At 37.9% G+C, this 26305-nt stretch overlaps 2 protein-coding genes and 1 long non-coding RNA gene across 7 annotated transcripts in view; 2 read left to right on the top strand and 1 right to left on the bottom strand.

Moving 5' to 3' along the window:
* Positions 1 to 25044, bottom strand: part of megf10 (multiple EGF-like-domains 10) — a 59095-nt gene extending 34051 nt beyond the window's left edge. Inside the window, exon 1 of one of the 2 annotated variants that reach the window (XM_057320494.1) lies at positions 24487 to 25044. In XM_057320494.1, coding sequence (XP_057176477.1) covers positions 24487 to 24519 — 33 coding nt within the window. In that variant the 5' untranslated portion in view covers positions 24520 to 25044. Of the gene's footprint in view, positions 1 to 585; positions 707 to 24486 lie in introns of those variants that run through there. The other variant, XM_057320496.1, reaches the window with a different exon arrangement.
* LOC130545769 (uncharacterized) lies at positions 9221 to 12198 on the top strand. Its single transcript, XR_008961700.1, has 3 exons — positions 9221 to 9803; positions 10203 to 11355; positions 11488 to 12198. It is a non-coding gene; the product is annotated as an uncharacterized LOC130545769 (long non-coding RNA).
* lg22h5orf63 (linkage group 22 C5orf63 homolog) lies at positions 22154 to 25625 on the top strand. 4 transcript variants are annotated; one of them, XM_057320506.1, is made up of 5 exons: positions 22154 to 22516; positions 22958 to 23168; positions 25054 to 25167; positions 25252 to 25308; positions 25374 to 25625. In XM_057320506.1, exons 3-5 carry the CDS (start codon positions 25060 to 25062, stop codon positions 25533 to 25535), a joined length of 327 nt encoding a protein of 108 aa, XP_057176489.1. In that variant the 5' UTR covers positions 22154 to 22516; positions 22958 to 23168; positions 25054 to 25059; the 3' UTR covers positions 25536 to 25625. The 4 variants fall into 4 exon arrangements, with proteins under 4 accessions (XP_057176489.1, XP_057176491.1, XP_057176487.1 ...); XM_057320504.1 differs by having other exon boundaries at positions 22190 to 22516; positions 22958 to 23111; XM_057320508.1 differs by lacking the exon at positions 22958 to 23168.
* The last annotated feature ends 680 nt before the right edge of the window (positions 25626 to 26305 follow it).

The raw sequence follows: 26305 nt of genomic DNA, 5'->3' as shown, positions 1-26305 counted from the left end.
ATAGTACATAAAGTTTTGGTAGTGTTTGTGACTAAGTGAGAAAAGCATGAATGTAAATGAAAAGATGTCGTCATTGAACACATGTTGTGCCAAAGCAATGAAAATAGATGCACAGTTTAGCTCACATAGACTGTTGTTGTGATCACTGTGTGAACAGTTGTGAAATAGTGACTAGAAATATTATAGAAATGTGTAAAAAACAGTCATGTAAATTTATCCTCCATGAAAGTCTAGTCAAGATAAATACATGTACAGCATAAAAAGACTAACTCAAACAATCTTTAAATTATTTCATTACAATCAATAAAATACAGTAATGCTACTGATCATCATCACAAAAACAACTGAACACACACACACACACAAATTAAAATATTAAAGTATGAGGTTAGAATGAAATCTGCTTCTGAGTTTATGACACAACTTTAAATTTACTGCGGTAAATGTATACTAATCCTTCAATACATGAACAATCTCGTTTCATTTAAACACGTGAAGTTAACTTATTCACTCACAAATCAATGTTAAACTGATCTATTTCTCTTGAAAATGATGAATCCGTGATGTAATATAATTATAACTCACCGCTTCACATCAAAACTCTGTTTTCTGGTGCAAATACATGAATTCCGCCTAAAGAACAGATCTGTGATCTAAATGCAGTGTGAGAGAAAGCTCTCTCTCGCTCTCTCTCTCTCTCTGGCACCTTCAAGACGCGACGCAACAGAAACGCGTGTGACGTCACTGGGAGGCGGTGAGAGTCGATGGGGGGAACTCCCAGGCTTGTTCGACTTGATGCGGCGCCGCAAGATCCGACAGGCGGATGACATCAAAGTACCGCGAGAGCCATTCGAAAAACCATAAAATGTTTGGTTTCGAATGGCTCTCGCGGTACTTTGATGTCATCCGCCTGTCGGATCTTGCGGCCCCGCATCAAGTCGAACAAGCCTCTTGAGTTCAAATTTGTTGGTGACACAGTTGTTTCATCATAATGGTCATTTGCTGTCATATGGTTCTTAGCTAAATGTCAACTTCCTACATCGGCTAAGGCGCCTACCCGATTTATAACTCATGTTTTGCATTTACCCAGTAAACCAGGTTGTTAAAAGATTTTAAAAAGACATTGATATAACTTGTGTTTTTGTAACATTAATGATGACAACTATTTTGCATCCTTTCTTGATCTTTAGGGTTAGGGGATTCGCGTGTTCGCTGTGGACTTGGTTTTTATATGTTAGTGGGGACCTAAACCTGAATGCACACCAACTCATGGGGACTCGTGTCACTGTGAGGACCAAAATTAAGGTCCTCATGGGCACAAAAGCTTATAAATTGTACAGAACAATATTTTTTGAAAATCTAAAAATGCAAAAAAGCTACCCCTGTGTAAATAGTTTTGTGTTATGTTTTTCTTGATGTTATTTTTGTAATTGTCTCATGTATCCGTTAATAAAGTATTAAAAATGAACTGTTTTCAAACCTGAAAATAATCGTTGAGTTTTTATATAACTGAAATTTATATAACCGACATTGAGTGAGAGAAACTCGCGCATTTTCTTTAAACTGACTGTAGTGTCGCCATCTTGTGCTTCAGTAGAGAATTTTTCTTGTCTCGTGTAATGCTGCGTTCCCACCAGACGCGAATGAAGCGTTAAGCGCGAGTGATTTACATGTTAAGTCAAAGCAAAAACGCGATAGGACCTATGACATCCTGCGGCGCGAATGACGCGGCGTATGGCGTTATTATAATGACAAATGTCGCGAGCGCATTATTACAAGGCGAGAGCGCATTCTTGTAATACGAGTGCGCGAATCTCTCCGCTCGCATATGGAGCCAGAAATATGACAAAACAATTTGAATTTCGTAAATCTGAATTATTGACAAGTGTTTTTTAACGACACTGAATATTATATGGGAGTTAAAATAGTTTTGAATTTGATTTTGATTTCGAATTTGAATTTTTTTTACTTGAATATTGAACATTTGAACTTTAACACGATTGCTTTTTTTTAAGGCAGAGTTTTATAGGCATGCATTTTCAAACAACATATTGTTTGCTCTGAATTCTTAGATTGCAAATATCCAGTTTTTTATAATACAGCCTCACGTTTTCAAGATGAAGAAGAAATTCGGAACATCAAATTCAAATTTCTAAAATTCAAAACGCAGAAATTCAGATCGTACAGAAAGTAAGTCAGAGGTCGTCCACAGGGAAAAGTAGATGATCTCCGAAAAGTCGAAAGAAGCATTTTGGCCAATTACAGAGCTGCAGTAGTTTTCTGGCGCGAGCGTGCGGCTCAGGAGGTCACCATTCTTCTGCCTGATCATGAATCGCCCAGAAGTAAGTGATTTTTAAGCATTTATGGTTAATATTTATATAGGCCTATTATGTTAGCATTCCTAGCATGTGAAACATATGTCTAAGCGGTCTCTGGTGTTTGTTTTAAAGTGTATTTAGTGTAAAAGTGATTAGCATGCCACCGTGTCTAAGTTATACGGGACACGACTGTGCCGCGCCGCAACAGCTTGAAGTGATAAAGCGGACGTTGTAAAGAGCTTGGACAATGTCAGAAATAGAACGGGGAATCCGTTTGCTATTGGAAATTACGCATTCAGTGTAGACAGTATCACTGATTATAATCAGCAGGTTCTACTGTCTTCTGTCGCACCTCTCGCGTCCAGTCTAGGTAGCGTCATAACTCCAGGGACGGATTAACGCATGGGTCTACTGTTTGGTCTACACTAATTCTGTTAGAGCTTGATTCATTCCATGATCGGAATCCACATCAGATCCAAGTTGGATGTAAGGTCACTCTGATGTTTGTTAGCCGTGTTTTGAGCTGAAGACTTGAACATTGTGAATAATCATTTAGATATAACTTAACTTACGTGTAACTTGCAGGCACGATTAAAGTATATCATTCATTTCCACTTAATATCATACACATTAAAGTAATATATATGATTTATATATATATATATATATATATATATAAATGTTATAAGTAGAGATGCACCGATCGTCTGTTTTGATGTCACACTTACGGCGACTGATATGTCATTACAGATTAGGCTTGCACAGCTTGATCTGAGTGAGTATGTGAGAGAGACTCGAGCAGAAATCAAAACAAATGAGTGCAACAGCACTCGCAGAAAGTTATAGATGCATACTGTGGTGGAAAAAAAGATATTGATAATATATGATTTAGGTAAGCAACATTCCAGGACGTTTCCCTGAATATCAACACTACCGCAAGGAGGCAAGTGACTGTTTTTATGAATGGGTTACTGAATTACTGGCTCATTTAATGTGTAACAATCTTCCTACGAACACCCTAGAAAGACGAGCTACAAGATAATTAGAGAGAGGGACCCACCGACCAAACTTGTATTTGATTTATTCTGAAAAAATAACCAAGATTTGATAGATGAGGAAAATATATTTTCATAAACAAAACCCTATCCAAAGACATCATATAGACATAGTAATATAGACTCAATTGTCCCTTGCAGTGATGATGTGTCCACGTAAGTGAGGTAATCCAAAGAAAACGGTTAATCCAAACAATCCAAACCGCCAGATGCTGAAGTAAGTCCTTGACACCACTGTTCTCTGATTACTGAACACACCTTGTGCCAAACACAACAGCCGTATAGAATCCACAAAGTTGATGAATTGATGATGAAGTGAACGCATATAAAAAAAGTCCTTCTACAAACAAACATATAAACCAGTATTAGCAGGGCATTTATAAACCAAACAGTGAGTGTAAAACATGAAAGACAAAATACGATTTAGCCATGAGCAAACCCTATGTAACGTTGCTCAGACAAAAAAAACACTACTTACTTGATTGATCTTAAAACCACAGTTTCTCAATCTGGACTCTATGTATATTAGGTGAATCAAAAAGAGACAAACCATGCTTCCTTTCACCAAATCATCCTACTTCTTCTCCCATCCTTACCTGGCTAAATACTGAGGAGCAGGCTACCTAGCTCCCCTAGAGCACAGGAAAAATATGACATACAAAAACACAGAAAACATGATAACCAAACTCTGGGTGGTTATAAATGATTATGTAACCCATTCATAAAGACAATCACGTGTCTCGTTTCCGAATGAATCAGCCGTTGAACGAATCAGTTGAATGACTAAATGACTCACCTATTTAAAAAATTGCAATCGGTGCGTCTCTAATTGTAAGCCATTTAATGACTAATTATTGTACTCTCTTGTGTTCAATACCATTACCCTGCACCCTGAACTGATATCTAGCAAAAAGCGTTATAAACAGCGGACTATTAAACCAATAATGAATGTGTATAAGAATGACATAAGATACAAAAAAAATATTCTTCTTAAACTATTTTTACAGGACAATGAAGTTGTCAGATCAGCCAGGCACTTGTTGTCTTTGCTGACTTCAGGCAGTGCAGCTGGTCCCAGTCAGGATAATGCCAGGTTTTTTGTGTATTTTTATTTATTATTGTGGTAACTAAGTGTAGTTAGTAAGGATAGTTTGGTAAAGGAATTCTATGTTATGTATATGTATTTGTGCATACATATTTTTATTTAATTACTCTCATTAAAACAATTTCATGATTCAGCATCCATAGGCAGCACACTGTTCAGCAGAGGGTCACCATCCAAACTGAGATGACCAGGTTTTGCAACTACATTATTTTTATTTAATTGTGACATAAAGAATCGTGACATTATTTGATGGTAATTATTTTGTATTGTAATTTAATTTCTTTGCCAATGGATCATTTCCTGGGTTTTTCAGCAAAGGACGGGGTAAAAGGTGAATGCTGTCAGTGCCCAAGAAATTGCATGATGCAGACCAGTTAAGCCTTCCCATATGTCGACAGGAATGATGACCTGGGGTGATCCAGCACTCAGGAAAACCAACTCCTGAACACAGATAAATTCTAAGAAGTCCATATCCACAGGCATCCGTGAAAGGGCGTGCTCCAAACGTGACCGAAGTCTCCCCCATATATGCTCTAGAAGTATCTGTCCCTGTAAAATAAAGACAGCAGTTAGCTTAGGAAAAGAAGTGCATAAATGACATGAACAAAATGGTAAATGCTCAGAAGGGACTTATTTTGCAAACTGACACTTGCTCATTGTTGTAATTTATTACAAATATGCACATTTACTCACACAACAAAAGAATGAAACTGTAAAGTATTATTCGTTTGTACACCATTAGCCTTGTGCTGTTTCCTTCAACTTTATTTACAAACGTTTTTGACACTTAAGCTTAACACACCCTTAAAAATTAACATGGTTTTACAAGTTAAAAACAAAAAACAAAACTATATACTTAAACTATGGAAACCAAAAATTAACAATGTCATAAAATATTTTAATATGACTGACTTTGTATTTAACGTGAATTAATCAAAACATTGTAAGTTACTAATTATAACTGTTTCATTGTACAGAAAGAGAGCAAAGAATCAATCATTATCAAAGAACATTATCATTGACTTCAGTCTAGCCAGAGTTCAAGCACTCTCAAAAACTCTAATTATAATCACTGAAGCAGTTTACACTTTGAAATGAATCTCTTACTTATTGTATGCACATCTGTACATTGTTGTTTATGATGAGAGAATTCACCAGAGAGCAGCGAGCGCGCGCATTGAACAGAACACCACGTTTCAGCCATGACTCATTTGAACGCCTCTGATTGATCATTGCATTCATAATCTGAACAGAACCGCGTGTGATTTTTTTATAATGCGCAGCACTGTAAAAACGCTATTGAATTTAGCAGCTGGTGACGTGCCTCATTGAATGTTCTAATCACACTGGTGTGTATATTAAATATAAAAACAATATTATTTGGCTATTTTTTTGTCTCTGGGAAGCTGCATTCAAATTCCACTTGGCTCAAAAATATGAGGGGGCACCCTCTGGTTTAGTGCCCCCAGAACGTGTAGACCCGTGCATTAATCCATCCCTGGAGTTATGGCGCTACCGTGTCTAGACTGGACGCGAGAGGTGCGACAGAAGACAGTAGAACCTGCTGATTATAATCAGTGATACTGTCTACACTGAATGCGTAATTTCCAATAGCAAACGGATTCCCCGTTCTATTTCTGACATTGTCCAAGCTCTTTACAACGTCCGCTTTATCACTTCAAGCTGTTGCGGCGCGGCACAGTCGTGTCCCGTATAACTTAGACACGGTGGCATGCTAATCACTTTTACACCAAATATACTTTAAAACAAACACCAGAGACCGCTTAGACATATGTTTCACATGCTAGGAATGCTAACATAATAGGCCTATATAAATATAAACCATAAATGCTTAAAAATCACTTACTTCTGGGCGATTCATGATCAGGCAGAAGAATGGTGACCTCCTGAGCCGCACGCTCGCGCCAGAAAACTACTGCAGCTCTGTAATTGGCCAAAATGCTTCTTTCGACTTTTCGGAGATCTCCTACTCTTCCCTGTGGATGACCTCTGACTTACTTTCTGTACGATCTGAATTTCTGCGTTTTGAATTTTAGAAAATTGAATTTGATGTTCTGAATTTCTTCTTCATCTTGAAAACGTGAGGCTGTATTTAAAAAAACTGGATATTTGCAATCTAAGAATTCAGAGCAAAAATATGTTGTTTGAAAATGCATGCCAATAAAACTCTGCTTTGAAAAAAGCAATCGTGTTAAATTTCAAATGTTCAATATTCAAGTAAAAAAAATTCAAATTCGAAATCAAAATCAAATTCAAAACTATTTTAACTCCCATATAATATTCAGTTTTGTTAAAAAACACTTGTCAATAATTCAGATTTACGAAATTCAAATTCAGATTGTTTTGTCATATTTCTGGCTCCATACTCGCACGCCGATTTCCTTTGCTCGTGCACAAAACTGGACGCACGCTTTCAATTATAGGCTGCTCTCTTATGAGTTTTCTCTCCTCTCGCTCAGTGAGCGTGTGCGCACTCAAAATGCGTGCCGTGCGTCCACGAATCCTTTGGTACTCTTGCTCTCGACAGGTCCTCCTGTGTGTTCCAGGCATTATAGGCTGTCAAAAGTAGTCAACCAATTAGGGATAGGCTTCCACGGCGGGCCAATGAAAACGCGACCTCTTAACTACAGTAGGCCTAATTGTTAAAAATGCTTGATGAAAAGAGTTGTTTTTTGTGTTCTTTTCTACAAAAGTGTCATGTTAATGTGTAATTCTTGTAAAATAGTATATTGTAAATTGCTGAGTTTCATTCTTATAAAATCTTTGAATATATAAATCTTTTAATGAGTGGATTCTTGCGTGTGGGTAGGTGGGTGGATGGGGGGCACCTCTGGGGCTGTTGCCCAGGGGCACCATGAGAAAATTCATAAGAGAGCAGCGTATAATTGAAAGCGCGCGTCTTGTGCATGAGCAAAGGAAATCGGCGTGTGAGCGGAGAGATTCGCGCACTCGTATTACAAGAATGCTCTCTCGCCTTGTAATAATGCGCTCGCGACATTTGTCATTATAATAACGCCATAGTGATTATCCAGGTCAGCCATTGCAACGAGACTGGAGCCGCCTGGCAGAAGCCCCTCCCACGCGAATTCGCGTCGCATATAGCTGAAGCAAATGCGTTGAGCGTGTGATGAAGTGCATCTATTGCAGGGGCGTAGCTACATGGTGGCCATGGGTGGCAACGGGTGGCAACGGCTACCCCTGAATGATGGATGGCCACCTATCTGGTATGGGATCAGAATTGTTGCAATATTCTGAATAAATAAACTATGATCCGCAAATAAATATAGAGAGTTTCACAAACATTTTTTAAATCCACATATGCACAAAAAGTGAACCATAAATATATGTTAGACGTTCCACAAAAAGAAATGGAATTCACAAATAAATACAATGAGATTTGCAAATAAAAAATATTTACAAATTTATTTCAATGGCATTTATTTGTAGATCACTTTCTGCACATTTGTGGATCGCTTTCTGCACATTCGTGGATCGCTTTCTGTGCATTTGTGAATCGCTGCACGCATTTGTGGATCAGTGCACAGTGCACGCATTTGTGGATCAGTGCACGCTTTTGTGGATCAGTGCACGCATTTGTGGATCAGTGCACGCTTTTGTGGATCAGTGCACACATTTGTGGATCGCTTTCTGTGCATTTGTGGATTTTGAAACATTTCTAACGTCAAAATGCGCACACAATCCACAAATAGGTGGACGCCGCCCACTATCTACGCAAGCCAATCGGGTAACTTCCGCTTTCGTTGTCCAATAGGGCACGTTCTAATGCAAAGAGTTGTGAAAATGGGAGCGCGGTGACGGTCAGATCTGCGTACTGAGACAGCTCTTAAAGGGGCCGCGTTCTTAAACGTGTGCTGCTGTGACTCCTGTCACTAATGTTAATCAAAGAACAAAATAGAAGAAGAAATCAATGTGATTTTATAGCTTTAATGAGAATTCTTCTGCATTTAATTTATAATTTAGCATTAAAGACTGTAAAGTGTCCTTCAATTTCCTACATGAGCTCTCAATTATACTGTTGAATGGCTATAATTAATGTTAAAATAATCAATTTAATAGAGACATCAGTTACAATACTAATATCAAAATGTTAGCTTTCATAAAATGATGCTGTTAAAGAAATATGTTGTTTCTACATCAATTTGAAGATTAAATGTGAAATTATTAAAATGTAAAAGTATATTTTAAAATAAAATTGTTGTGTGCGATTAATCGTGATTAATCACAGAAAAAATGTGTGATTAATCCGATTAATTTTTTTAATCGATTGACAGCACTAATATATATATATATATATATATATATATATATATATATTTATGAGCACCGTTTTGTGTATATTTACACATAGAAACACACCTTTTCTGATTTATTACAATTTGTATTATCATAGTTGAACTTAAACTGCAGTTACTATAATGTAACTAGGTTAATTTGTGATTCCTGTGCTTTAATGCAAATTCTATAGCTAAACTATGCTTACTATAGTAAAAAATATCGATAATTTTCATAAGGGCTTTTGTTGAGATATCAGCAGATCATGCAACGCATGTACTTTTCTGATAATATGCACACAGGAATTGATAAAAGGAATTCAAATTTGAATCTCAAGTATCCGATTCCTAGCCTTTCGATTCCGATTCCAAATTGGAATTGATTTTCGATTCCCAACTCTACTTATATGTAAAGAAAATGTAGGCATTCTAGTGTAACAGTTCACAGCCCTGGTTACTGTGGATTTTAGTAGGCTGTAGTTACACTACCATCCTCTGGGGGCTCTACTCGCTTATAAACTAGAGAAGATAGCACTGTAAAGGAGTAGAGGAAGGGATGGCTTTGTTAGGAAGAAGCAGGCGCTGCGTCCCAAATCGCATACTCAATGAGTAGGTACTCAATTTCAGTAGGTACGTACTCAACGGGGCTAAATGGGTACGTACTGTTTTCCCTGAATGGGTGTAGTATGAATGCGATCGGCCGTTGTCCGCCATATTGATGATCTTCTTTTCCTTTTTAATGGCGGGGAGCAAATTACGGTTGTGGTGCATATCCGCCACCTACTGTACTGGAGTGTACATGGCCAGAGATTAATTATGCGACGTAATAACAAGCGCAACAACTTAAGCTGTGAGAGACAGGTGCATTAACATCAGTAACGCTACAACTTTACCTTCCATGAGTTTTCCCAGCATTTGCAACATGTTTGTAATGCCTTCACAAAGGAGACGTCGGATAACTGCTCGACGATCTCGCCTTAGGAGAGCACTGCTGATTTTATTGTCAAGGAATGTAAGTATTATTGCTTATAAATTAAGTGTACCCTAGAAATGCATTGCTGGCCCACACCTACACTTGTGCACAATATTATTGATAAGTGCTGACCAAATGATATATTGTATTAAAATAGGCTACTAAATTTAATTGTATTTCCATATGCCATCTATGCATTAATACGGACTACAAAAATGTCAATGCATACGTTTTCAGTGAAGGATTGACATAATGCATGAAGTAATGTAATATGTTTTATTTACAGAAAACTATAGAATAAACATGAATAAAAATACGTACATTTGATGTAAGAAAATAAATTAATTTAATCATTATTAATACATATATAAGTAAACATCACATAAATCAAAGCTTTATTTCAATTTATTGTTGTGACAAATGATCCTGTATCTACAGGCGTTGAACCCCACATCCTACTGCCATCTCGCAGCGGACCACCGTCGCCACCTTCGTGATTTTAACGAGTGTGCTCATCTGTCCCTGTAACAGTCAAACAAGATTCAAGTGACCTCTGTGGTTTGTGCTCAATACTCCATTTAAATGTGTAGGTAGTTGCACATGTGTTAAACTCGCTGTTATTCAACTCAAATTTTCATGAGTTCATCATCAGTAGGCTACTAATGGACAAATAAAATATATACATTATGTTTAGTGACTTAAGTAAATATGTTTATTTACATGACTTATATGTATCTATGCCAGCAGTGAACAATGCTTTGTACCACATATTAACAGACGTAAGCTCCATAACTGTGATGTGCATTTCATATTGTGATGTGCTCATTTTCAATACTTCTCGAGAAATGACATGTCACATGTTACACAGACATTAAAAAGCGTCTGTAACTTGCGTATGGTTTTAATATATGTAACGTTAAGTCTACTTCGAAGACGCGTGTGTGCGTGGAACGCCCCTTTATGCTATACATATTAAAACACTGCACTTTCACAGCAAAATCACAAATATACTTTACTATGTAGCATCTTACAGGTTAACTTTACGCTACAGCACTTTAACAAATGCGACTGCAACGCAAAGAAACACGTTGTTGGCTAGTAATAGTCACTTTTGAAAACACCTGCCTCGCAGTTCTCCGCCATGCTCCTGTAAGAATTTATCCTGTCCCGTGGGCTCATGGGATAGAGAAGTATCCCAAGTATCTGTCGCTGGGTGCTTCAGAATGTGGGCGTAACCAGTAAGCCATCCGGGAATTTCTCACCTACTCTTTTATGAATACTGAGGATCGGGACATACTATATTGTTTTCACATACTATATAGTAGGTAAGTAGGCGGTTTCGGACGCCACAGTAGTATACACATGTCCAAATCTCGCGAGAAATAGTGCACCAGGCGTAAATTTCTCGCCTACTGTTTTATGAATACTGAGGTTTGGGACATACTACTCTTTCGCCTACTGCTTTTTGCCTACTATAGCCTATAGTATGACAGTATGCGGTTTGGGACGCAGCAAGGGTCTGTTCACATGCTACCTACAAACATATAGAGTCCGGATTGAGAAACCTTTTCTTGTTTCAAGCTCAATCTATGTAAGTGTCTTTCTATGCTTGGTGTGGTTTTGTATTTCATACAGTTGACTTGATGTATGAATTGTATTTCTGATGTTGATCTGGGGGCGTGTTTGTTAGCCTGTTAACAGTCAGTTTATGTATTTACTTTAGAAGGACTCTTTGGTGTAGGCAGTTGTTCCCTACTGCTACATAAAGCAAGGATATGGATTAAAGGGGCAATGCTGAGGTTCATACGGCACCTTCTATCATGAACCATTGAACTGTTTGGAGCACTTGGTGGAAACTGATGTTTGAACACGACATTGAGAATAATTGGACAGGATATCGTCACTATCTTCATTTCCCTCTTCATTCACGATAAGTACAGCGTTATGAGGACACAAAAGAACGTTTTGGACATTGTTTATTGGACTTTGAGTCGATAATGTTACCATCACTGTTTTATTGCTTCATCTCATGTAATAATGTATCTGTCTCATGTCTTTGCTTCATATGATTAATAATAATCTGATAAATGAAAATTATGGTTGGTGGATCCCTCCCTCATAAATATATGTAATGTCACTTTTTCTTGATATATAGAGAGAAGAATATTACACTAGAAACATGTTAATTGACTGCATTTTGTGTGAAAACAACATGAATTGTGTTAATGGCATGGTCACAACAGACGGATGTTGTGCTAATTGTGTTTAGAGTTTTGAAAATGTGACTACAGATCGGTCAAAGGGATGTTAGCAATTGAAAAAAACTGTAATAGATCTAAACAACAAATGTTATATACGAAGTTATATGTATAGGCTATATGTCTGAATTAATTCTTGCACTGATCTTTCAGCACATAAGAGCAAAAATAAATAATTCAAGGTAAGTTTAAAGAATTGTTTGACTATAACTTATTACAACGTTTTTGAACAACAATTACAGTATTTTTTTCTCCATGTTTGCTCTGCAATAGTCAGTTGTGTGGAAATGTTCCAGGATGGATGACCTTTGTGACTTTTTAAAGTCAAGAAATGTTTCCGAGGACATAGAATGCAACAGGATAAGGTATTCATATATGAATTGTTTAAATTTATAAAGATTCAACACCCATAAGTCCCTGAGAAATAAGGCCTGGGATGCCCCTTTAATGTAAAATGCAAACCCTGGTGATACCAAAAGACTTATATTAATTATAAAAGCAGTAATTATAGTAGATAACAATACCTTTCTACTATCGCAAAATATGTTTATGATCAAACTTGCGGAGGGGTTGAGTAGGAGGGGTGGCTTTGGGGGCTTAAGCCACTTATGATTGAAAAACTTTTCACTTAACAAATAAATACATTTATATTATTATGACTTCTAAAAGGTTTTTGTGACGCGGGTTGTGGTAGGTTAGCGTTATTTTACACAATTAAACGCAGCTCTGAAGCGCTACTTGTGTCGCGCTGTTAAACAGTACCTGATCCGGCCAGCAGCTGTCACTGTTTCAACAAGCGTCATTCAAGAGCTGAAGTGTTATAAAACAGCTGATCTGCAAAATTAACTACTTATTTCTAAATTCTACATGTATGATAACAAGGACATATGGACACTGTCATATGTTATATGCTCAAGTTAAGTTGGCAAGAGAATTTTGTGTTGAGATCATTTTAAGTCTCTTTGCAGAGTGCTCTTGTGGACCAGGTTTAAAAGGCTGAGTCTATACAAGCTTTAGGTCATCTCTGAGAATCTTGCTCAAACATGCTGTAGGTGGAGCAGTGTGATGTTTTTGTAATGTAAGTGTTAATTTTTCCAGGATCTTTTGAGTAATCTGAAGTACACATCTATTTGTCAGCTGTAGGATTCTCAGAATGCCATTGTCAGTTATTAGGCATAGTGATACCAGTCACCTATATGATATAACTTAATACATATATTATATTGGTATACCTTTTACATAACGTTTTTTTATTTAAACAAGTAGTAAAAAGGGAGTTGGGGGTGAATCAGTCATTCTCCCCATGTTCCTGTAGTTCAATTGGTAGAGCATTGCGCTAGCAACTCAAAAGTCATGGGTTCGCAGGGAACATACATACTGATAAAAGACATGTACTGTATAGACAAAATGCACTGTAAGTCACTCTGATAAAAACGTCTGGCAAACGCATAAATTAAAATGTTCTCAGGGGGCTGAGCCCCCTATCCCCTCCAACCCTGCAACGCCCCTGAGTAGGAGCCGAAGGTTCATTAAGGGGCTATGCAACTGCTCCGTGTCTCTACAGATCTGTTGAGATTATGAACGTTATGGCCAATCAGAGACATCTTAATGAGTCTCCAGTTTTAAGTGTGCGATTATTACCGAGGTCATCATAAACAACAGTGTTATATTGAGTTAGTTATAGAGTTTTTGCGAGATTAATCTAAAGTCATTGACCGTTTTAGTGATAGGGAATGCTATTTGCACTGTTTCTGAATACAGTTTAATGCAAATTAACAAATGCTGTGTAGCTTCTGCAGTGTAAAGATATTTGTGTTGATGTTAGTAACATGAAGTGTCTATATTTTGGCAAGTTGGCAAATCAGTTCCAGTTGCCTTTAATGGAAAATTTGTTTTTGAATATTTTTAATGCTGTTAAATTGTATGTTTTTGGGAAAATGCGAAATTAAACTCAAACTCCCTAACAATGCATTAAATATATTTGATTTCATGATAGTTAGCACTTCCGTCTATTATACAGCCATAAAACATAAACAAAATTAAACCCAAATTACCCTCTTGATTGATCTACTGTACAGTACAGTTCTCTTAGGTAAAATAATATTTATTTTTAATTGCCATATAGTATTTTATATCACCCTATTTTGGTTTGATTTGATATTTAATAAATCATGACTGCACCTTTATACACCCAAAAAATACATTTGATAATGTATGTGTCAGGGAGAACAGAGGGGCGGAGGCTCAAATGCAGAAAACCAGGTTTATTATTCACTAGAAAGCACAATATTAGTTAACACAATGCGAATTCCAGGAAAGCAGTCCACGGGGAGAAAAACTCAACCAGAATCTCCGAGTTGAGAGAGTATAATCCACAGCGGTCTTTTATGGAGCGAAAATTGTGCCTAAACTTAACAAACAAATCCAGCGTTTTGCAAACAAACGCAACCTTTTTTGCAAAAGAAACTAAACTCTGAAACAAACAGAAAGCGTTTTACAAATACATAATGCAATTCGAGAGAAGATGCAAAGGTGTAACATATAAATGTACTGTGTTTAAGTCTCACCTTTTTATGAGATTCTCTCAGCTTGATTTTCTCACAAATGTGACCGTGCAGATTTTCTCACAAATGTGATCGTCCAGATTTTCTCACAAATGTGATCGTGCAGATTTTCTCACAAATGTGACCGTGCAGATTTTCTCACAAATGCATGTGCAACAGCAGGTGGTGCTATTGAGAATTAGTTTCTATAGGAAGAAGCCATGAACATTACCTTGAGTGCCACCCTTGCCAGCTAGTGCCAGAAACTAAATTAATTTCATTCATCAAGTTTCATTCAGTTAGTCTCATGAAATTTATTGAAACTGTTAATAATAATCAGTTGCTGTTTTTAATAATAAATAATGAATTATGCATTTGGTTTTAATATACAAATAACATACAACAAACTGGATGCAATTTGCAATGTTGTCACAATTTGCAACTGTTTACGTTCACAAAACAAACTACTTTTTCAAGGATACTTTCTTATAAGGGAATTTTGACATAATTTTTTGTTTATATCAGGGCTTGCTCTAGGCATGGGCAGGGGTGGGCTGAATCCCCCTAAACATCTGTCTTGCCCACCCAATGAGAATCAAAAAATAACACCAAAAATTGTTGTATTTTCTATTGGCTGAAAGCAACGTCACTCTTCACTTCACTGCTCTGGCTTTAGTTTGTAACAGAGAAGCATGCTACATGCTACAGGTGGAAGCAAAATACTGTGCAAAGGAATTTTAGATGCACTGCACATATGTAAAATTAAGCATGTCAAATTAATTGTGCAGTAAAATCAGATTCATTTCTTCGTTTTTGCGGTCTTATTTTGTGCTGTTAACAAACAGCTATTATTTGCTTGCAATGGATAGGCTAGATTTTAACCTATTGACTTTCAGTAATGACTGAAAGCTCCATCTTCCGAAGCTCCCGCTTCAGAAATAAATCTGTTTCTCTCCATCTCAAACACCCCAATTCACTCTGCAGGTGGTAGCGAAACAATGTGCAAAATAGTTCAGTTTAGGCGCGATGCGCGCTCACGATACCACATAAAAAACAGCAGACACGATGTAAAGTTCATTGTGCAGTGTAATCAGATTAATTCATTCAATTCATTAAAAGAAATTAAACAGAAATCAGTGATCGTTCAGTGAATGGGGAATGTTCTTAGCCCACTTTATTTTGTAGGCTTCTATTTATGTCCAGTTTACATAACCGCTTTATTTAAGGTGTAAAACATCAATGAAATGTTGTCTGTTTTTTATATTTATATAAAAATAAATCATTTAAATCCTGCATGTATTGCAGTCATATACTGCAGTGTTTGTTGAATTCCAACAAAAGCAAACCTCAAGAGTGACTGAGCACAATAACAAACTAATTAAAAAAAAATCTGGGTTATTTCATAAAACATTTTTTTACGTTTTCTAACGTTTTCTTAGTTTTGTGTTGCTTAAAACTAAATATGAACTTGTTTTTGCTGTGTTTCTGTTTTAAAAATGCAGATCATCTTTTCTGTTTTCACCTGCTTTCACCAGTTCATTTTCTCCAAATAAATAAAAATAAATTATATGAAATTTGGGAGAAATGTTGTCAAAAGTTCACAGAAATAAACAAAAATGATCATTTTACCAAATCACATTCTTATCAGAAAAAGAGGACAATACTTTTTAAATGGACTCTTAATTTTGTCTGCAGCTATACTGTCTGTGTGGTTGGGGTATATGCCCACCCAGGATATCTGCTAGTCCACACTTCTGCACCTGGCAGGAACCGGGCCTGATTTATATTTATTTATATTTTTTATGTCATTTTTTTGTAAGATTTCAGTATAGTATTTTGCGCTCTTTCTGAGATGCGACTCGGTTTTTAGTGATTTTTCTGCATGAAAGTTGCACTGATACATATGTTTGACTTTTATACATAACAACTCATAGATAAAAAGTATTTAACATTATGTCTTAACATTATGGCATTAAAGTAGAGAGCTTTCTAGGCTATAAAAGATGGAAAAGCAAATAAATCATCGTGGCAGTTGTTTCAGTCAGTCGTCGGCTTTGTTTGGTTGCCATTAGCCTATTTAGGTTTAAAATGAATGCTGCTATTTTTTGTGGCTATTTCAAGCTACTTGGGCAATTTTTGCAATAAAATAAACCAGCACAAAAAACAGTAATATAAATCTAAGTCAAACAATTGAACTATCTGCTGTTTTGGGAGAAGTTGCATAACTGAGAAAATCTGGACGATCACATTTGTGAGAAAATCTGCACGATCACATTTGTGAGAAAATCAAGCTGAGAGAATCTCATTAAAAGGTGAGACTTAAACACAGTACATTTATATGTTACACCTTTGCATTTTCTCTCGAATTGCATTATGTATTTGTAAAACGCTTTCTGTTTGTTTCAGAGTTTAGTTTCTTTTGCAAAAAAGGTTGCGTTTGTTTGCAAAACGCTGGATTTGTTTGTTAAGTTTAGGCACAATTTTCGCTCCATAGTCTTTAGCATTGCAGGGAGGGAAACTCAACCCGACACTCCGAGGAGAGAGAGAAAATAATCCACAGAGGCTACCGCGGTGCAGAGATAACAGCCGGTTGATGCTTCCCTGGATTGTTGCAGAGTCTTTCCCCCGGGATCCGTGATGCCGGCGAGGACCAGCGAGCCAAGGAGGTGAGGAGGAAAAATGAAACAAAAAATCTGGGAAGTGAACGACGGGTTAATGCAAAACACTGAGGAAACTATACTACAAGATAGACAAGGCTAAGGCGTAGACTAGAGCAAGAGCAAGGGTAGCTGAGAATTTCCTAAACAAGGACCTAGTCAATGCAGGCGTTCACGCAACGGACTGACACAAGACAGAGGAACAAGAGGGATTAAATAGAGAAATCGAACGAGAGAGAAGGAGCTGCAGGTGTGAGGTAATCGGGAGCTAAGGGCGTTAATAGAGGGAAAACAAGCTACAGGTGACCGAGTGAAGCAGTGATGAGACACCGGTGCACTGGGAAAGCCTGACAGGGAAACACGAGGGTGGGGAAAATGACGCAGACACCGAGCACATGGCAAGACTGTCAAAACAATATGCTCATGTGCTCGACAGAAACAAACACACACCCATGCCGGAGAAGCGCCAATGGCGCCGAGATCGTGACAGTATGTTACAGTAATAGTACTTTAAGAACTTTTAAGTGCCCTTTCGGTCCTTCTGCCAGCAGAGGTTTGTTCATGTCACTGATGTATAGATAGAGCGTATAGAAAGACTTTTGCTGTCATGCTCTGAATCAGTGGTTATTAAATGGTCATTCAAATTGTAAGCCAACTATACCATTTCTACATACAGTACATACTATTTTTATACTCAATATTTATTTTCTGGCCATTATACAACCAGCCATTTGCTATCTCAACTTCCACTGGGGTTATAACAAACAGTTGACTGTACATTTGTCATGGTCCTGCCTCCTTGTCCTTGATGTCCCTGTCGAGTGGCAGGATCTTGACAGATCCCTTATGTTTAGTGTGAGAAAGACATGGTTTGTTTACCATTGACATTCCATGTGCTTTCTCGTGTCTCGTCATTGGCCCCTCCCCTCTCGTTTCCCGTATTGCTTTCCTGCCGTGTCTCATGTTCCTCACCTGCCCCTCATTATCCTCCTTTGTCGGTCTCCCTACTCAAGGCCCGTGTGTTTGCTGTCTTGGGCGGATTCGTTGTACTACGCGTACGTCTGGTGCTTCAGGTGCCTTGTGTGCTTCTGATGGCTTGTGAGTTTCCTGTGCCTTGTGTGATACCTGTGCCCTGTGTGTTTGCCTGTGCTACTCGTTTGTAAAGCCCTTGTTTAGTTAATTGGATTACCATACCCTGCCCTGATGTTGTGTCATATATTGTTTAGTTTATTCTTGCCCCATCGAGGGAAGTGTTCTGTTCAAGTTTTGTATCTTAGTTCGTTCCTGTTTTTGACACCCCCTCGTGGGTATTTCCTTTGTTCTATGTATAATAAAGTCTTTGTGTTCAACCGCTATCCCTTGTCTGCCTGCAATTGGGTTCTTCCGCCACGCCGCCCGTGACAACATTATTCATTTATGTACATTTATTTAGTGGTCATTGTCATCAGATAATTGGTATGCTCACATTTAAAGTGTTCTTAAAGTATACTCTTTTTGCAGATTGATTGCAGTGTCCTACAGTTTATGACAGATGACCAGCTGAAGTAATATCTGCCTTCCTATGGTGACCGACTGGCCGTTCACGGATATTGCAGGCGAAAAGAAAAAGATCCCTGTGGCAGAAAAACAAAACTGTTTGATCGGTTAAAAAAAAGGCTAGCAAGAAGCACAGGTGACAATGACAACGTATGTGAAAAGAAGATGCCAAAAAATGCTCAAAAGAACATGCAAATTGAAATGGGATGGATGCATTTTTGTGAAGGAAAGTTTACTCAAGTCCGACCCAAAAAAGGTGGAGGTACACAGAAAATTTCTGTGTCAAAAGACTGTAGAAAGAAAGACTTGCTGGAAAAGGCTGCTGAGTTGTTTTTTCCTGGTGAAAAATGTTCAGAGGGAAGCTTTACAGATTTTGTGGTCGATGTAACAGATTTTTAAGAGCAAACAATAGATGACCAGATTACCGTTGGACAACTTTATGAAAAGACCAAATTACCAGTCTGGCGTTTCTACTTGACAACCAAAAAGAAAATCATCTCTAGTGACACAGACAGTGGAACAGTTAGACAGGGAGGTGAAAACATGCAAGATCCCACACATACAGGCGAAAGCAGTCTGTTGAGTGAGAATGTAGAGCCAGACATTATATATGTTGGTAGTAGCACTGTACTTGCAACAGGGAATGATGATGTTTCATTTACAGTCTCCATAACTAACATGACTAATATATCAAGTGTGATTGAGATTGATGCATCCAGACAGCCTGAGGTTGACAATTTTTAGGAAAGTGCTATTGTAACATTCTCAACAGGACACATCTCTGGAATGGAAGACATCGAGCTTGATGACACCTTGCCTCTCTTAGAGGATTCATATCCTGTGCCTTCTCCAATTGATAACCCACCAGAGTCCTTTGTTCAGAACCAAAGGGCGAAGAAAATTCTTGTTGTTCATCGAGGTCAGGTCCTTCAAGAGCTTATTGCATATTTTTGTGATCAAAGTGTCTTGATGGATGACATATCTATGAGAGTTATTCTTCCTGATCGACGGTTGGAAAATGCTGTTGATGAAGGGGGCGTTTTGAGAGATGTGCTTTCAGAGTTTTGGCATGACTTTTATGAGCAATGTACTCTGGGAAATAGTTTTAAGGTCCCTTATCTACGACATGACTTTGGTCAACAACAGTGGGAAAGCATTGGCAGAATCATTGCATATGGCTGGCAAAAAGAGAAGTACATGCCTGTAAAACTAGCACCTGTAATACTGGAGCAGGCGGCCCATGGATGTGTCACAACAAGTCTTGTGGACTGCTTTCTCAAATATGTTACAGAATCAGACAGGATGATCCTAGAATCATGTCGTTCACATTTTGAAGATGTGGACAAAGAAGAGCTGTTTGAGGTGATGGATCATCATAACTGTCGAAGAATCCCAACAGCAGATAATATTGAGCAGCTCTTGGAGGAGTTGGCACATCAAAAGCTGATTCAAGAACCTGCGTTTGTGATAGAGCAGTGGCATTGTGTGCTTGCGCCTATGAGAATGGAGCTCCACGACATTACATCTGCCTATAATGAACTACAGCCAACCTCCAGAAAGGTTATGAATTCAATAACCTACCCTTCCATGATGAACAAACAACAAAAACACGCTGGCAGATATCCAAGTACATTTCTTAGAGAATCAGATACACAGCACCTGTCCCTCTTTCTTCGGTTTTGCACCGGGTCAGATTTGTTGAGATCCTCAGCATAAACGGGAATGAGATCCTCAGCATAAATCATGGAATCATAATATAACAGAAAATGTGCATTTTAATTTCAAGATATTTTATACATAATTAATATTAATAATATAATTTAGAACATTATAAAGACATTAATTGAGCGAGGAAGTTATTAAGTAAAATGTGAGTCAACATTTCCATGTTGCGTAACATTTGGTGAACGCCAGGTGAAGTGACAGGGAATTGACTAAATGTAGTATAACGAGTATAGCCTACTACTCACAGAATGGACAGACAAACTGTTAATTCACTTTTATTTTTAACCATTTCAATTTGTAATTATAAATTTGTAATTTTAGTTAGTGTTAGTTTTTATAGTAAACAAAGATGTTGTATGTCTTCTCATGTTTCTCAGCTGTGACATATATTTTTACAATATTTTACATAATTCATGACACAAATTTGAAAACTTGTTTAAACACAGTAATTAATTTTCATTTAAAATATTAAGACTTCTTACTTTTAGCCAAATCATTTTAAAAACAGTCTGTCAATATAAATTTAGTCATTATTACAAAATTTCACAAACATTAAGAGACTACAATCTCCTCAGGTATATGAATAAAATATATATAATAAACTCACCTGGATTCTGCTAAGAAAACAGAACTGGATCAAGGATTTGTCCAAAAAGTGTTTGAGAAGTGACCGTCCTCTCTCAGTTTGTCAAAAAAGTCTATCCAAAATTGGACACATTCACTACGCAAAGTGAGCCACCATCTTTCGATGCGTTGGTTTGCATTGCTTGGGCCAAAAGTAACATGATCGGTTTCTGATCGATCTTCAGAAAAAGTAGAAAAATCTTTGCATCTCAGCCACATGAACATTTTCTGTTCCTAAATCTAACCTCACTCTAGCAGGGCAACCTCCAGCTTTAATGGCGGCATCCATGAAGTATCCAGCTATTAATCTTGGATCATTGTTAGTTTTGTATGCCTCAAGCCATGTCATGCTTCTGGAAAATCCATCTATACATCCACTTATTCCAATTCCAAATGGCTTCAATTTATCATAGCCATCAATGTGCCATATGTAGTTAGGACCACAGCTATGATAAACACGCCGCCTCAGTCGATGTCTAGATCTCAGATCAACACCTTCACCATCTAAAAGCCGCAGCAGAACTCGGACTGTTTCCCGATCAGTTACAATATCATTTAACCAACATTTTTGGTGCATCCATCTATAACCATGATATTGGCCAGACGTTTGAACTTGTTGTTCAATGAAAGCTGCCACCTCAGCCACGTCGGTTTTGTTCTTTCTGCGCCAAAGCCTCTTCTTGCTTAAAATCCTTTCAAGACTGCGTTTGCTCAGAGCTATCCCATGCCTTTCCCCTAATGAAGCAAGAATTTCATCATTCGTAAATCCGCGTTTAAAATTCTCTTCAATGTGTTCACGATTCATTAGACCTGTATTACTCCGTTTGTGTTTCAGATCAGTGTGCTAGATCAACAATGGCTATATATGTCATCATTTCGATTTTTAATGTCATAATTATGACTTTTTTATCTCATAATTTCGATTTTTCATCTCATAATTATGACTTTTTAAAGCTTGATTTTTTTATCACGTGGCGGAAATGGGCTTCCATAGCATAAACATAAGAAATAACTAGACCGCGCATTGGCTGCTTTGGTCAGCTGCTGCGATACTTCAACGGCGCCGCCATATTGGTCGAGGCAAGCGTAGCATATAAACAAATGCAAGTAAACGGGGGAGCTGCGCTTTATCGGCATTTAAAGCACAATAAGGTTTACATTTCTTAACACATTTCAATGATTTACGACATATGTGGAGTACTAAAACATAATGTCTCTAGATACTTAAAATCTCAATATTTAGACTTAGAAATAGAACATGTTTGGTGATATGTTATGAATATGCAAGACAAACAACAGCATAATACATAAAAATAACCGCGTTTAGGTATTAATCGAGAATAAAACACAGACATCTTGAGATGGTATGAAGAAACGTTTTATTTGAATCACCAAGCAAAAAATCAAAGGTAATATTCATTTATTTACGTTACATGTGAAAAAAAAAGAAGTTTATTATTGGGTAAATAGCTTCTTCTGTCATCATTTTAGCTTTTCTTGAGCTCCAGTTCAGAACACGTTTACACGGCCCACAAATCATATAGATGTTCCTTATGGATTCAGTAAAACAGTTACAGCAGTAAACATTATGTGATTTTTGTAAAACATCGTACATTATGAACAGTATGAAATAGCAAGTAATACATGAGACTAACCATTTCAATGTTTCCTTATATTTCAAAGTAAACGAGAGCAGTATTCGGATTACGTACATTTCATCTACCTTAAAATATAGCGCATTGGGGGTGTCTAATAAATATGTTTTTAATGTCTAACCGTCGATAGCTGAAAACGAAACGTGTCCGTACTCCGCTCTTGTCTGTACTATTGATAAATGTGTGTATATCCAGAAAAACTGCAGCTTCGCCATGCACTTGCGTGGGCTTGTATGGAAATGTTGCCACGACCAATATGGCGGCGCTGTTGACGTACGACCCAGTAGCGAGATGTACTTGAACGAGCGGTCTAGTTCTTCTTATGTCCACGGGAAGGAGCGTCTGACAGGTAGGCTACAGCACAGGGAGGGAGCTCAGCTCAACCAAAGAGGGAAATATAGCGGTGGTATGAGACAATACATCCGAATGATGTTTTTACCAATGTTTCGGTGCATGTCACGTTGCACAATGAAAGAAATCACGCGCAAGTGTACAGCAGTTTATTCTTCCGGCTGCCAAATATCACGTTTGAGCAGCTATGCGCAGTCTAGAACAACTAAAACATTGACGTGCTTGTACACATTATACATGTGCAATATATTTAACCAAGCTTATTTCTTCAGCAAGTTTTTGCATGTCTTTCGAAGAGAAAACACGTTTCTCGTCCATTTCCGTGCGTGGCCTCGAGCACACATGGGATCTTTTTTAAAGGGACACTCCACCCAAAAGTGAAAATTCTGTTATGGATTACTCACCCTCTAGTTGTTCCAAACCTGTATACATTTCTTTGTTCGGTTGAACACCAAGACATTTGGTAGAATGTTAGCAACTGAAAATTCTTTGGCATCATTGACTACCATAGCAGAAATAATATAATGGTAATCAAAGGTGACCCAGAATTGTTTGCTTTCCTAAATCCCCCAAAACATATTTTGAGTTCATCAGAACAGAAATATATACAATACCTAGGAAACCATTCAGATAAGTAAATATAGCAATAGAAACGTCTTTTGGCAGTTGTTAACTTAGATTTGACACCGGAAAAAACTTGCTAGTTTTCATTCCTTTTGGGCAGGTTTTGAGGAGTCATTGGGATGGAAATATTTCTTGTACCTGGCAACCCTGCCCGGTACGCTCTAATTTTTAAAGCGCTTCCAGCGCGTTCAGGGTCAGCGGTGAGCTTGTTTTAACAAGTGTGCTTGATAATCATTCTTGTTGTTATGACAAACGTTTTTTCATATACATTCTAATTGAATAATGAGATGTTTATGTGCACTGGTCTACACAGACAACATGTGATCACACGTCAATTAGAGTTAGAGAAAACTGTTCAAAACGGATAAAAGTCATTATAAAATAAAATATAATCTTATGGAGAACTCTAATATTACAAACAATTTTGCCATCAGAACAGGACAACAGAATGCTGTCAAAACACACAAGACCTTAAAGATTGCGTATTACAGGCAGTTTCTGCCAATCTCATATTAATATGCATTAGCATTGCATAGGTCATATCTTAAAAGAGTCTTTAGTTTGATCAAATTTATAAAAGAGAGATACAACTGTACGATTATTTCTGGAAAAACAGGAGCTGCTGGAGGGACGGAACTACAGCACGAGCACACAACACATCATCACATTAATCCCTTCATGTTTTCTACATTCTGCACGTACACGTTGATTGCCAACAAAGAACAAACATATGACTCAGTTTGACTTACCGCGTGCAGTTCATGTCCGGCATCTTTTAGCATTGGGACCGCGCCATCTATCAGTTTCAAACCATCTCCAAATCCAGCGTTATATCCAGCGTTTATAGAACACCCATCACTGAAATGCCGTGAACAAACAGACACAGCTGAACTTCACTATGGCAAGAGTAACGAGCTGCAGGGGCAGGCCCACAGCGCAGCCGATCTTGATGGTAAGCGGGTCTCGCTCATCGGTTGGCTCGTGGGCGTGTGATTTCTTTCACCTCGCCGTACTTTTCTGGGAGAATTGCCCAATAAAAGGAATAGGATCCCTGTTACAACACAGGGATCCAGACTTATAAAAAACTTTCCAAAACAACTTGAGTGTATCAAGCACAGAAATACTACGTCATACGTCCAACTGGTTTTTGAACAAGTTGAGCATGTTTAGCATGAGAAGACAGCACGTTCAACAGTGTAAAGTCAGAATGCATGACATAACATGATAGCTCCGCTTTAATCATTTAAGTGTTGCAGCGGGTCCAGAAGCTGTTGAGATTGAATGTTTGTCATGTGTGTTGTGTTTTGTTTCGACAGACAGACATGTGGCTGCGTGTCCAGAAGCTCTTGAGATTGAATGTTTGTGGTCACGTGTGTGTGAGACATGTGAAGAGCAGAACACATCTGCCCGTCCTCACTCTCTTCACTAAGGTACATGAAACGTTCAGCTGGTCGTTGAGATGTGACAACAGTGATGGATGGTACCTCTATCTTTCTCTTGTTGTCTGTTTTCAGCATCCGTGTCCTCTGTGTGATGAAGCGAAGGAAACACTGGAGCCGTATAAACACAGGGTGAGAGAATCACGTCTGAAGTTTGTTTGTTTCTCATTCATTGGTGTTTGTTTGTTTGGTTTTAGTTTGAGTTGCAGGAGGTTGACATCAGTCTTCCTGAGAACAGCGTTTGGATGGACAGATACAGATATGACATCCCTGTCTTTCATTTAAACGGACAGTTTCTCATGATGCATCGCGTCAACACAACTCTTCTAGAAAGAGCTCTGGAGAAAGCAAGTGTGTGACAATCACGTCTGTGTGTTCATGTGTCACATGCTGTCTGTATGAACTGTAATCTGATGATAATGTGAAATAAAGGACGTTCATATGGTGCAGTCTGTCAGGTTTTATTATGAGAACTGGCTGACTAGTTTGCGTGCGTCCCAAATGGCGCACTCTGGTCTTGTGGACCTCCTCCGAGTCCACACTTGGTGACGTCGGAAAGTGCAGACCTATAGGGCATGAGGCCACAAGGGTACATGGGAGCGCATTTTTGGGACAGACTTGAGGTCGTCACGCCGCAAAGAGGAAGCAGTGCTTTTTAAAAAATGTTTTATTGAAAAACATAAAGAGTAACAAAGGAGTTTCCATAGAAATGCATTTGACATATTTATATATACTGTATATATATAAACCATCCCTAACACCACCCATATACCCACCCGCAGCATCCAAAACAATTGCAAATACATACAGTAAGTATAAAAGATTTTTATACAAAGGCTAGGACCGATAAAGGAAGCAGTGCTTTCTAATGGCTCTCGTGGTACTTTGATGTCATCCGCTGATCAGTCCTCGCAGGACCGCATGAAGTCAACCACACTGCTGTCCCATTGCAGTTATTTGGGACAGGAGCTGCCGCTTTTATAGTTCTGTATTTCATATGGTGATTATGCCACCCGAGCATTATGCAATAGATGCTTATGTTTGCAATGCAACTACTTATATTTATTTATTTGTATACACATACAGTATGTGCATAATGTGTTTTTAAAGGGATACTTCACCCAAAAAT

Source organism: Triplophysa rosa, linkage group LG22 (assembly GCF_024868665.1).
Source record: "Triplophysa rosa linkage group LG22, Trosa_1v2, whole genome shotgun sequence".
Lineage (NCBI taxonomy): Eukaryota > Metazoa > Chordata > Actinopteri > Cypriniformes > Nemacheilidae > Triplophysa > Triplophysa rosa.
The sequence above is the reverse complement of the archived record's forward strand: the minus strand, read 5'-3'. Positions and strand labels throughout refer to the sequence as shown.

Coding starts and splice junctions, on each gene's coding strand:
- lg22h5orf63 (XM_057320508.1), top strand. CDS start 25,060: ATGTGGCTGCGTGTCCAGAAGCTCTTGAGATTGAATGTTTGTGGTCAC. Junction 25,168..25,251: donor TCCTCACTCTCTTCACTAAG/GTACATGAAACG, acceptor GTCTGTTTTCAG/CATCCGTGTCCTCTGTGTGA. Junction 25,309..25,373: donor TGGAGCCGTATAAACACAGG/GTGAGAGAATCA, acceptor GTTTGGTTTTAG/TTTGAGTTGCAGGAGGTTGA.